Here is a 13,570-nt window from a genome sequence, read left to right on the forward strand (position 1 = left end):
AGAAAAGCGAGAATAAGGAGGGATTGTGCCATTTGTCATTTTTAAGAAAGTAACATGTCAAATTAGCCTTTAAAATTAATTAAAATATCATTGAATTCTTATTATTTTAAAAATATTTTGATCCCAAAATTTATTTCGAGACTTAAAAGTCTGTATGTATCAAAATTTTACTTAACACATATTAATTCTTTAAATAGAATTTTTACTCTAAAATGAACGTTGAAAATAAATACTGAAAATAAGAATAAGAGTCAAAATGAATATTTTATTAAATATTAGAGACCTTTTATTCTAAAATAAATAAAATTGAAATTAAAATACTTCCAAAAAATAAATATTAAAATGTTGAATTTTTTTTGATACTATGCCCCTTTCAAAAAGTGGTTCTCATCTTTACTTTTGAATGAAAATCAACGTTGTATAATATCCTTTTTAATATCAATAAAGCTCAAACACACATCTAAACAAACAAACAAATAATTTCATTTAAACTTAAGCATACCCTATCTATTACAGTTCAACACCATTGGTTCTTCAATCCAACTTAAAAACATGCGCACACATATATGACTAGGAATTAAAGTTAATTTATTTCATATTTGTTTTGCCTTACGCTAATGACAAAAAATAACCTTAAGTTCACGTGGGAAGAGCACTGGTGCATGAGCGATGGGCTATCATGTGCATACATAAACGTGGAGGGGCAAGCGTGCTTGAAAAACTCTGAATAACTCGAACCCTTACACGTCTCTGGACTATTGTAATGGTTCCTGCAACAAAGCTCGTCCGTTCCAAAGGCTCCGCACCCACTCTTGCAACCCACCACCGACCCTTTACCCATCGGCCACCTGAATTGTAACTCGTTTGGACTCGTGGCCAGCAGATTAGCCCTACACCCCACGACGGGGCAAACGCCTTTGCCTTCATGTGGGGTCAATTAAAACCGTCGACGACGCTGACTTCGTACGAAGAGAGGTCTTTTTCGCCTCCGTGGTGGAGGCAGAACTGCGCCAGCGTCAATGGGGTGGCGCCACCGAGGCCGTTGCACTCTATTCGGTGGCCGCAATCTCCGGTGGCGAAATAGAATTGGCCGTTGGAGGATGTGCAGCCGGTTCGAGTCCAGATACGACCGGACCAGTGGGCGGTGGGTGCGGGGAAGGAACGGTGGGTCAAGGTTTGAAGGGGGAAACCGCCATTTTCGAGGACAGGGTGACCGGCGTCGGGCTGGATAGCTGGGTAAATGGTGAAGGGCAGTTGTTGACAACTGTTAAAATCAGACCAGGTGGCTGAGTAGCTTTAGCAAAGGTGCAAAAAAAGAAGATAGTAGCAAAATATAAATAATAAGAATACACAAGAGAAGCCATCCTTTCAGTGCATCAACAATACCTGGAGTTTAGCACTTTCTTATATGTACAACTAAAACAGTCAAAAATACCTAAATACCCTTCGTCTTCTCAAAGAATCTTCCTTTCAGTGCATCAGATGTGATTTGGTGGACTTTGACTACGGTTTTATTATGCTTGTTTTAGGCGATAGTATTCGTTATGTTCGTTATATATACTTATTTAGGATCAAACAAATAAATTCTTCATATTATGAGGACCATAGGTATTATCAATTGTAAATATTTATTTATAAAAATAACTAAAATTTTAAATTTAATATCATGAATTGATCGGATATCAATTTAATTAAAAAAATAAAATAATTTTATTTAAAATTAAAATTAAAATTATTATGTTTTGTTTTTATTTTTTTAATCTTGAAAAATAATTGAAAATAATATTTCTATTTAGATATCATACACTATATATAATTTCTATAATTGTATCTATAATTATTATTAACAATATTTTATAAAAAATAATTTTACACATTTTCTCAGACAAAAATGTTCATCATTATCGTGTTAGTAACTTTCAAGAAAAAATACTACTTTTAATTATTTTAGATGTTTTAGATATTTCTTTACACATCGTCACTTTTTACCTGCATCTTAAAAAAATAAAGTGTAAATTACATATTTAGTATGTAAACTATCAATTTTGATTTGTTTTAATATTTAAACTTTTAATTTTTTAAAAATTATACTTAACAGTTAATTTTGTTTCATTTTAATATATTGTCATTAAAAACTTAAAAGGTTATTTACAGTGGAACCTTTTTTATGGGTGAATTGTATCATTCATCACCCAATTATCTTCTCACTCTTATTTTGTTTAATAAAGTTTAATTTTTTTAATTTAATTACTTAACTTTCAAATTACTCATAATTTAATCACTTTTTAATTTTGATTTTTACATATATATTATAAAATAATAATAAAAATGTTATGTCACAAAAAATATTAATAAAATAAATTAGAGTGATTAAAATATGAGCAATTTGAAAGGTGAGTAGTTAAATTGAAATTTTTTAAGCTTTAGTACCAAAGTAGGAGTGAGAAGATAGTCGAGTGATGAATGATGTTATTTCCCATTAAAAATGCAATATTAAGTTTTTAACGGCGATGTACTAAAATAAACAAAAAAAATATTAAGTATGGTTTTGAAAAAACTAAAAGTTTATATATAAACAAATCAAAGTTGATAGTTTAGGCACTAAACCCATAATTTACCAAAAAACAAAATATATAATATTTGAGTTTTAAATGTATCCATTACATTGATAATTAACTTAAATTCGATGAATTAAAAATTAAAATTATTGAATTTGAATGACATTTTTATTTAACATGGTAAATATATTTTATCCATGTACCGAATATAAAAGTATAAACACGTATTATAAATAAGTTTTATATCAAATTTAAATTAAAGTTTAATAATTAAACCTTAAAATATATATTAATAAAATATATATATATATATATATATATATTAATAATTTAACCAACTTCAAAATATTTATGTTAATTATGCATAAATATCTGTTCTTAAACATATCAGTTATAGACTTAATAATCGAAAAAGAAGAAGCTTTTCCATGTGCAATAGGAAAAAGATAAAGAGGAAAGACATCACGCAATTAACTGTGTAGGAGATTATTGTCGGTTTATTTGCAAAAATAATAAAAAAATAAAATAAAATAAAATAAATAAAGATAATTCATTTCTCCTGTTTGATGTTCACGTTTTTCTGTGCAAGTTCTAAGCCACTTTTCACAATGAAAACAGATGTCCAAACAAAGGAAAAGACAAACCGCTAACTCTCGACCAAAAGCCGAAAATTCCAAAACTATGATGCCATCAGCTTAACATTTACCATATTAACTTGTATTCTAACAAAACCTTATCTTTAGCTTCTACCCAAAGAAGTCTGTAACCTTTTTCATTGTACTCAAATAATCCCTTAACATAAACCAACCTTAAAACCGAAATAAAAGAAATACTGGGGTTATTTGAATAATATGGTGAAATCAAGGACTTCTTTTAGTATTTAACCATCTAGTCGGGAATTACGTGGCCGTAATATGTTTTGTCCATAAGGCCAAAGGCCCAAAAACCCTGCACACTAAATTTAATTGTTAAAATTGGAGAGTGGGGTGCCAAAAAGAAATTTGCATTAAAGCGTTGAGTGTGTGCTTTCTATTTTGTAGAACAATGTTTATAAGTTACAGTGATTGGAAATATCTTTTCATTCCCATAATGTTACATTCTATAGCTTTCTCCCTTATCACTTTCATTATTTTAATGTCTGGTTCAAATAATGAAAAATGGTTTTGGATATAAAAATCGGAGCTCAATCTTATTAAATGTCAATTAAGAAAAACTGAATAAAAATTGAATGAATTGATTAATTTAGACTCCAAGTAGTAGCACATCTCAAGCTTTTCATTTCTTGTTACCATTCTGCAAATAATGAAAAGGGGTTTTGGATATATTATTATGAACTCCATCTTGTTAGATGCCAATAAAGAGAAACTGCATAAAAATTAAATGAATGATAGGATCAAAAGAATTTACAAGCGATCGTCTATTTAAAATTTTAAATTGTCATATAATTTAAATATTTTTTATTGATATATAATTTTTTCTCTTAAAATTTTATAAGATTACCAGTAACATAAAATTTTATATCCGACTATGATTATACCATTTTTAGCGTTATGTGCTTAAAATGGAATCATGATGACTCTTTATAATAGAATGCATGCGTCAGAAAATGCGCCATCTTTAATGCCAAACTGCCAGCCACAAGCGTCGTACCTAAGGCATTTAGTAGATACATGGGGTGTCTATACGTAACATTTCATCCATAAACTAGTGTCGATGAAATTCAATCACAATTTTAACTCATTAACAACAATATGTTTTCCTGACAACTTTGATAGAAACATAATCCAAGAACGTTTGTAATTTATAAAATAAATAATACAGAAAGATTGAAGACAGTGACTTCACCAGGCCTAATTTCCTCGTTACAGAACTATCGACATGAATCAAATAACAAAAATGCTGATTTAGCTTACCTACTAAACTAAGGCTTCCAAAAAAAAAAAAATCAGCGTATAATTCAGTAATTCAGGAGCTAAAGATTAGGTGGCGGGTCCCGACACTCATGCCGACAGCAAGATCCAAAGCACTCAAAAAATGCTAATATCATGGATGCAATGATAGATGAGAAATGATAGATTAGAGCAATCACTAGAAACACAGAATTTTTAAATCTTAACAATCTTGTACATAATTCCATAGGATCACCCCGCACCTTTAACAAACATTCTTACATCTATTTTTAAGTTTGGTTATGATTACAGAAACGCATCAATCAAATGCAACTCCATTCTTGTAAGAGCCCCCCTATAAAAGCACGCAAAAATATTGCACCACCTACATAAAGATGAGAGGGCAAGTTCTAACCTACATTCTTCTACTAGCATGGTTCCTGCTTATAGATTCTCAACTCCAGGGCTCCCAAATCGATGCTCAAGCCATTGAATCAGGCAACCTTCTTTCTCTCTCTCTCTCAATTGCTTAAAGCATTCAATGCATATCATACCCTACATCAAGCAAACTTTACAAATTTTTGTAGCTTCTAAATTGTAATGCATTAGTGTTTTTTACCTATAGTGGCAACAGTTCACTTCAAGTTCAGACCTCGAAGCCTAATGTCGAGACTACATGCTAGAAACGCATTACCTACCTGGGTAAGAACTGTGTAGTCTCTTTCATCTTAGAACTCTTGTATTTATCTAGCTAGTATAACTAAATCCGTTCACTAAAAAAACTCCTTGCTGCGATGAAAAACAGGTTGAAATGAAGAAGATTCATAAATCCCCATCTGGACAGAACCCATTAGAAAATCACAAGCCACCATCTAGGCATTAAAACAACGGATGCAACAGCCAATGTGGAAGATAGGGTAAGGTGACACAAATTGTATTGGAGGTGAGACGTCTCTGTGTAGGACAAGGATGTTACTTGTAAAAATCCATATTCGAAAGCAAGTAGTGATGTACTATTATATGCTTCTAGCATGTACTAAAAGTTTTAAATGAGTTAGTTTGTTTAGTTTGGTGTGTAATGGTATGTTCGATTTTCTTCAGTCAGAAGGTAATCCCATGTTCTAGTTACGATATTATGCTTTATAATGCTTCTATACAATAAATTCATACTAGCCTATGCATGTTTGCAGAAAGAAACACTCATCTATCACACGTGAAAGGAACTAAAACAGTTTTAAACAAAGAATTGACAATTCTTCACGAGTGAGAAAATAATAACCCTAGGTTCAGATCACATAAAAGGAAGCAATTGTTGGTTTTTGGCAAAGTCTCACATTGGTTGTGTATAAGGAGGAGGAGAAATTCTTTTGTTATAAATAAAGCCATCCTCCTCCTTAGTTAATCATCCCACAAATATAAGCCTTCTTCTATATTAAAGGCTATTTGTATTCTTTCTCTCTTTGTAATATTTCCTCTATTAGTGAAATATTTTGGTGTTCTCTTTTATGTCTATTTAATAGCTATTGTCGGGTATAGTTGTTGTTAATTATTGTCCTATTAAATTACTTGTCTTGGTAGTTCTGTCTAAGGAAAGTGGGTTTTAAGAGGGACCATTGTGACCCCTCCTCTTTCCTGGGAATATACATTGAGGTATTTTTAGTACAATCTTTTTCACACTAGTCACCTAGATAATAGTTTCGAAGATGAATATGTTATTGGTGGAAATTAACCCGAATTGCACAACAATTGGTATCAGCGCTCTTGGTTTATTTTAGTATACTCTGTGGTTGCGGCTTAGGCTGATCTTCCACATCAGAAAAAATCTCCTTGGGATAATTGACATTCCGCATTGGCAGCTATTAAATAGAATTTGTAGCAGAAATGGCAGACGTTTCTTCATCTTCAATTTTGGCAAGAAATGCTGTGACAAATGTTAGATTTGCAGTGGAGATTTTTGATGGCACCGGTCATTTCGGCATGTGGCAAAGTGAGGTTCTAGACGCCCTATTTCAGCAGGGTCTAGACATTGCTATTGAAGGAGAGAAACCAGATGATGTTGAGGAGAAAGAATGGAAGAGGATCAATAGAATGGCATGTGGTACTATTCGATCGTGTCTTTCTAGAGAGCAGAAGTATGCATTTTCTAAGGAAACTTCTGCAATTAAATTGTGGAAGGCACTGGAGGAGAAATTTTTGAAGAAAAGCGGTCAGAACAAACTCTACATGAAAAAGAGATTGTTCTGCTTCAACTATGTACCAGGTACCACTATGAATGATCACATTACTAGCTTTAATCAGCTGGTGACTGATATGATGAACATGGACGTGACTTTTGAAGACGAAGATCTGGCTTTGATGTTGATGGGATCACTTCCTGATGAGTTTGAGTATCTTGAAACTACTCTACTTCATGGGAAGGTTGATGTGTCTCTCAGTGAAGTAACTGCTTCCTTGTATAGTTATGAATTGAGAAAGAAAGGCAAACATGAAAACACAAGTGTCGAAGCAGAAGCTCTTGTTGTTAGAGGTCGTTCGAAGAGTCAGAATAAAGGAAGCAGAGGGAGATCGAAGTCAAAGTCCAGATTGAGCAAAGATGAATGTGCCTTTTGTCAAGAAAAAGGGCACTGGAAGAAAGAATGTCCTAGGCTAAAGAATAAAGGCAAACCTGAAAGGGGGAAGGCTGTCTCAGAATCAAATGTGGTCGAGTATAATGATGCAGATTCAGATTTCGCATTCGCTGCTACGCCATCAACCAGCTGTTCCAGTTCATGGCTGTTAGATTCAGCTTGTAGCCACCATATGACCCCCATTAGAGAATGGTTTTTTTATTTTAAAGAACTAAAAGGTGGAATTGTCTACACAACAAATAATTCCCCTCTTGACACACTTGAGATTAGTTTAATTCGCTTGAGGAATCAGGATGGATCAATCAGAACCTTAACAAGTATCCATTATGTACCAGATTTAATGAGAAATCTCATCTCTGTGGGAACCTTAGAGTCAAAAGGTTTATAAGTGAGGGAAAAAGATGGGATTATGAGGATTATCTCTGGTGCACTGGTGATAATGAAGGGAATCCGAAAAAGAAACAATGTGTATTACTTTCTGGGTAGTACAATTGTTAGGACAGCATCAGTGGCAGCTTCTACTGATGAACATGAGTCAGAAGCAACCAGGTTATGGCATATGCGCTTGGGGCATGTTGGTGAAAAATCCTTGAAATTACTCATAGATCAAGGATTATTGAAAGGTGCTCGGACTTGCAAATTAGCTTTTTGTGAGCATTGCATCAAAGGGAAGAAGACGAGGGTGAAATTTGGAACAGCAATCCATGATACTAAAGGTATTTTGGATTATGTTCATTCAGATGTATGGGGGCCTTCCAAGACAACTTCATTGGGAGGAACACACTATTATGTCACCTTTGTTGATGATTTTTCCCGCAGAGTTTGGGTGTATCCAATGAAGACAAAGGATGAGGTGCTAGGATTTTTCCTTAAATGGAAAAAGATGATGGAGACTCAAACAGGCAGAAAAATCAAATGTCTCCGTACAGACAATGGTGGAGAGTACAAAAATGATCCATTTCTGAAAGTCTGTGAAGAGGAAGGTATTGTCAGGCACTTCACTGTCAGAGGTACACCACAACAGAATGGGGTGGCAGAGCGTATGAACCGGAAATTAGTGGAGAAGTTCGCTGTATGTTGTCTAATGCTGGGTTAGGCAAAGAATTTTGGCTGAGGCTTTGGTCTATGCTTGTCACCTTGTCAACCGCTTACCATCGATGCTATTGGTGGTAAAACACCATTAGAGAAATGGTTTGGAGTACCTGCTACAGATTATGATTTCTTACATGTGTTTGGTTCCACTGCATACTACCATGTTAAGGAGTCAAAGCTGGATCAAGAGCAAAGAAGGCGATCTTTATGGGGATCACCTCTGGTGTGAAAGGCTATCGTCTTTGGTGTCCAGAAACAAAGAAAATAATCTTCAGCAGGGATGTTACCTTTGATGAATCTACCATGTTGAGAAAGGTGACTTCAGAAAAATTGGACCAGACAGATGGAACTCCCAAACAGGTGGAGTTTGAAAGAAGCAAGATTATCCCAACCAGTAAAGAAACTGATGTTGACTCTCCTATGGTAGAAGAAGATTCAGATGAAGAAGAGGTTCAGACCTAAGAACCTCCACAACAACATGAATCAATTGCACTCAGAAAGGGAAAGAGGACCATTAGACAACCTGCTCGTTATGCTGATATGGTCTCTTTTGCATCACCAATTGTAATTGATGACGTTCCTGCCACTTTTAATGAAGCAGTTCAAAGTTCAGAACATAAAAAGTGGAGGATCGCCATGAATGAAGAAATACAATCCCTTCAAAAGAATCAGACGTAGAAACTAGCTAGTCTTCCGAAGGGAAATAAGGCAATTGGGTGCAAGTGGGTATATGCAAAGAAAGATGGATTTCCTGACAAGAATAACATCCGCTACAAAGCAAGATTGGTGGCTAAAGGCTACGCTCAAACGGAGGGAGTTTATTATAATGAAGTATTTTCTCCAGTTGTAAAACATTCCTCCATCAGAATTTTGTTGGCTTTGGTAGCGCAGTTGGATTTGGAACTAGTTCAGATGGATGTAAAAACTGCATTTTTCATGGAGACTTGGATGATGAAATCTACATGACTCAGCCAGATGGATTCAAAGTTGCTGAAAAAGAAGAGATGGTGTGCAAATTAGAAAAATCGTTGTACGGATTGAAGCAATCTCCAAGGCAGTGGTACAAGCGATTTGACAAGTTTATGATAGGACAGAAGTACACAAAAAGCAAATATGATCATTGTGTGTATTTATGCGAGCTAGAAGACGGATCCTATATATATCTTCTTCTTTATGTTGATGATATGTTGATACCTTCTAGGAGTCAGACAGAAATTGCGAAACTAAAGACTCAAATGAACATGGAGTTTGAGATGAAGGATCTTGGTGAAGCGAAGAAGATTCTAGGCATGGAGATATTAAGGGATAAGAAATTGGGGAGGCTTTGTTTGTCTCAGAAAGAATATCTGAGGAAGGTACTAAAACGTTTTGGCATAAATGAGATGTCAAAACCAGTTAGTACACCTCTTGCTCCTCATTTCAAGCTCGGTGCATCAATGTCACCTAAGGATGATGCAGAACGGGAATACATGTCAAAGGTTCCATATGCAAGTGCTGTTGGTAGCTTGATGTATGCAATGGTGTGTACGAGACCCGGTATTTCACAGGCAGTTGGGGTTGTGAGCAGGTATATGCATGATCCTGGAAAGGAGCATTGGCAAGCTGTGAAATGGATTCTGCGGTATATTCTGAACACCGTAGATGTTGGTTTGATCTTTCAGCAGGACAAACAAGACGGTCAGTGTGTAGTTGGGTATTGTGATTCAGACTATGCAGGTGATTTGGACAACCGTCGATCAACTACTGGTTATGTGTTTACATTTGCAAAGGCACCTGTCAGTTGGAAGTCCACCTTACAGTCAACAGTGGCTTTGTCTATTACAGAGGCAGAGTATATGGCAGTTACAGAGGCTGTGAAGAAGGAAATTTGGCTTCAAGGGTTGCTTGGTGAATTTGGAATGGAACAAAAGCACATCAAAGTGCACTGTGACAGTCAGAGTGCTATTCATTTAGCAAAGAACCAGATTTACCATGCAAGGACGAAGCACATCGATGTTCGATATCACTTTGTACGAGAGATTCTAGAAGAAGGTGGAGTCATAATCCAGAAGATTCAGACCACTGAGAATCCTGCTGATATGTTGACAAAAGTGGTAACTGCTGTCAAGTTCAAACATTGTTTAGACTTGGTTAATATTGTTACAAATTAAAAGATTATTTTTTTAGAGATGTGTGTGGAATTTGCCAAGGTGGAGATTTATTGGTTTTTGGCAAAGTCTCACATTGGTTGTGTATAAGGAGGAAGGGAAATTCTTTTGTTATAAATAAAGCCCTCCTCCTTAGTTAATCATCCCACAAATATAAGCCTTCTTCTATATTAAAGGCTATTTGTATTCTTTCTCTCTTTGTAATATTTCCTCTATTAGTGAAATATTTTGGTGTTCTCTTTTATTTCTATTTAATAGCTATTGTCGGGTATAGTTGTTGTTAATTATTGTCATATTAAAATTACTTGTCTTGGTAGTTCTGTCTAAGGAAAGTGGGTTTTAAGAGGGACCATTGTGATCCCTCCTCTTTCCTGAGAATATACCTTGGGGTGATTTTTAGTACAATCGTTTTTACACTAGTCACCTAGATAATAGTTTCGAAGGTGAATCTGTTATTGGTAGAAATTAACCCGAATTCCACAACAGCAATTAGGGTGCAACTACTAGCACAGCAAGATCCCTATCACAAATGTTTCCAGGAATGAGGCTTGAAATGCTTAGCAAGCTCAACATACCAAAAAGATAAAAATGCCATCTTAGTAGTTGCACAGTTTGTTGGTAATGCTCAATCCCACATAGTATTGGAAACACTATTGGGAATGAGTATTTAAGGTTTGGAGCATGGTTGTGTTTTTTTTAATAAGACTGTTGTCTTCATGATTTTGCAATATATCTTGAATAAGACTACATCAAAATTGCCACTACATTAAAAATAATACAATTCCTTTAGATATACAAGACTCACCATAAGCTTTCAGTGTACAATCTTCTTATACAGCACGCTTCTGCTTAGATCTCTTGCTTCGTCTTGGCTGAGAAATATTAGGAACTTGTTTTCTGTCATTGGAAGCATATACTTCAAGAGTTTCATCACCCTGTTAGAAACTTGAAATTAGTCATTGGGTTTTCAAACGAATGTGGTAAAGTTTAAGATTTGCACTAAACCACCAGCTGTAGTTGGCACAACTTCAAATGGTAAAATATTTGGAAAGCATCAGATCAACACATCAAATCACCAGCCTTCAAACTAAAAGCCTAAAATAAAGTCTATCTTTATCGACATAGAAAAGACAAACCTCCTATACCTGTATAGATTGTTACTACTGAAATAGGTAATGTGATTTTACCTATATTCATTCTTCTAGATCAAGAGAATGACTGGTGCTGTTTAAAAGTTAACCACAGTCATCTCCAATAGATTCAGTTATACATATGGAAGAACGTGTGATTGTATTTGAAGTCCCTTCATGTTACTAATTAACCCTCCCCATGTTAATTAGCATACCATGCTTGCACTAACTTACAAAATAAAATGTTTGGTTTTATTACGTAGTTCAATCAATATTGGATTTAGCAGCAGTGGAACCCACCTACAGATACCGTAAAGTCAAAACATTGTGTGCATAATCATGCTGCCATAAACATGCAGTCACAGATTAACTTCATCTCTGTCTAAAGATGACTCGCTTTCGAGGTCATTTTTGCTTTCCTATATGACAGTTTTAGAAGATCCATACATGACAGATAAAAGTAGTACCATTGTCACTAATGACTACCTACAGTTCAACTTGCAAGTGGTCCCGTAAGATACCTGTGTTTGACAGCTGTCAGTCTAAACATGCCATCATTATCTTCTGGAAAGCGATAAAAAAAGATAAGGCAAATTCAAGAAAGTAGTAATATTCCTCCAGCATCCTATGCATTGGGCACCATACCCCTTTGTTTATGGATATAACTAAATCTATGAGAAATTCTTAGAGAGACCTTAAAATGATACAAAGCAGCCTGCAGTCACTGAAACTAGAAATTTACCTTGCCCTTTGTCTCATCATCTGATTCCCCATCAGAATCAGATGCTGAATCTAGAGCCTGAACTTCTTCTGCTATCAACGCCTTGCTTACTTTCTTCTTCTTCTCTTCATCTTTTAACTGCCTGAACCTGTAATTTCCATTTATTTTTCAGCATGCTAAATTTGAAGCATAAACAGAACCATGTACATCATTTAAAAGCCGTGAGCCATGAATACATTTAGTTAGTTTGTTCTTTTGTTATTTGTTAGTTTAGATTAGATTGACTTTATCTCTAATTTAAATTTTAAATATTTGTATAGTTGTTAAGCACCCTAGCTAGGTAAAACTCTAGTCTATAAAGACTAACTTTGTATACTGCAATCAATGAGAAAAATAATCAAAAACAAATATGTTTTTAGTTTTCACATGGTATCAGCTTAGGTTCTGGTTTCTAAAAACCTAGCGATGACCAATTCTTCTTTAAATAATGGGCACTCAATCACAGAACCAACTTTTTGGTTATGATGATGTTTCAGAATCCCTGAATTCGGCTGTCAGACTTTTCAAGGAGACTCACTCTCATCTGGCCAGCAGTGACATGCTCAACAGCTTTACCAAACAGCAAATTGATGATCTGCAGCGGCTGTTTGGGCAATTTCTTGCTCCTTCAAATACAAACTTTGCTGCTCGAGATTCTCCAAATGACACCACCTCTTCTGCTGCTCTTCACGCTGCAAAGAATGCACCAAATTGGATAGTTGACTCTGGGCTTCTGATCACATGACTGGCAATCGCAATCTTCTTTTTGAGTTTCGGTCCTCACAATAAATCTATTCGAACAGCAGACGGTTCCTTGTCTGAAATTGCAGGAAGTGGATTTGTTTTTATAAATGAGGACATAATTCTGCAGAATGTTCTTTATGTTCCTTACTTATCGTGCAATCTCCTCTCCATCAGTAAATTATCTAAAAATTTGAATTGTGTTGCTATGTTTACTGATCATATTTGTACTTTGTAGGCAACGGACTCGAGGAAGACGATTGGCAACGTTAGACTATCGAACGGGCTTCTATGTTGGGGGAGAGTATTTTACAAACACCTTGGGCGATTTTTTCGAGAGAAGGGTATAGTACACATTACTTCTTTTATTGATACTCCTCAACAAAATAGGGTTGTCGAGAGAAAAATAGGCATTTGTTAGAGGTAACTCGTGCATTACTTTTTTCTACGAATGTTCCTAAATAATTTTGGGAGAGTCTCTTTTGACTGTCACATATTTAATTAATCGAATGCCTAGTAAGGTATTAAATTTTCAAACTCCTCGAGATGTTTTCTTAGCGAATTATCCTTATTTTAAACCTATGTCCTCTACTCTTCCTTTGCGGGTATTTGGTTGTACTATCTTT

The 13,570-nt window shown here is 35.0% G+C and overlaps 1 protein-coding gene, 2 long non-coding RNA genes and 1 pseudogene across 4 annotated transcripts; 2 read left to right on the forward strand and 2 right to left on the reverse strand.

The window, feature by feature from the left end:
- Positions 1-614: 614 nt before the first annotated feature.
- Positions 615-1,364, reverse strand: LOC120182706 (annotated as a pseudogene).
- A 3,208-nt stretch (positions 1,365-4,572) lies between these two features.
- On the forward strand, positions 4,573-5,405 carry LOC120182704 (CLAVATA3/ESR (CLE)-related protein 46-like). Of its 2 annotated transcripts, none has more exons than XM_039187597.1 (3): positions 4,573-4,945; positions 5,082-5,149; positions 5,253-5,405. In XM_039187597.1, the coding sequence occupies exons 1-3, from the start codon at positions 4,843-4,845 to the stop codon at positions 5,328-5,330; spliced, it is 249 nt and encodes an 82-aa protein (XP_039043528.1). In that variant the 5' UTR covers positions 4,573-4,842; the 3' UTR covers positions 5,331-5,405. The 2 variants fall into 2 exon arrangements, with proteins under 2 accessions (XP_039043528.1, XP_039043526.1); XM_039187595.1 differs by having other exon boundaries at positions 4,802-4,945; positions 5,073-5,149.
- A 317-nt stretch (positions 5,406-5,722) lies between these two features.
- On the forward strand, positions 5,723-10,927 carry LOC120182731. The gene is made up of 3 exons (XR_005521860.1): positions 5,723-5,758; positions 6,578-6,579; positions 10,807-10,927. It is a non-coding gene; the product is annotated as an uncharacterized LOC120182731 (long non-coding RNA).
- A 76-nt stretch (positions 10,928-11,003) lies between these two features.
- LOC120182696 lies at positions 11,004-12,324 on the reverse strand. The gene is made up of 2 exons (XR_005521856.1): positions 12,186-12,324; positions 11,004-11,248 (listed from the first exon to the last, which is right to left on the reverse strand). It is a non-coding gene; the product is annotated as an uncharacterized LOC120182696 (long non-coding RNA).
- Between the last annotated feature and the right edge of the window lie 1,246 nt (positions 12,325-13,570).

This window comes from Hibiscus syriacus, unplaced genomic scaffold, assembly GCF_006381635.1.
Source record: "Hibiscus syriacus cultivar Baekdansim isolate YM2019G1 unplaced genomic scaffold, ASM638163v2 tig00112737_pilon, whole genome shotgun sequence".
In the NCBI taxonomy this organism is placed as follows: Eukaryota; Viridiplantae; Streptophyta; class Magnoliopsida; order Malvales; family Malvaceae; genus Hibiscus; species Hibiscus syriacus.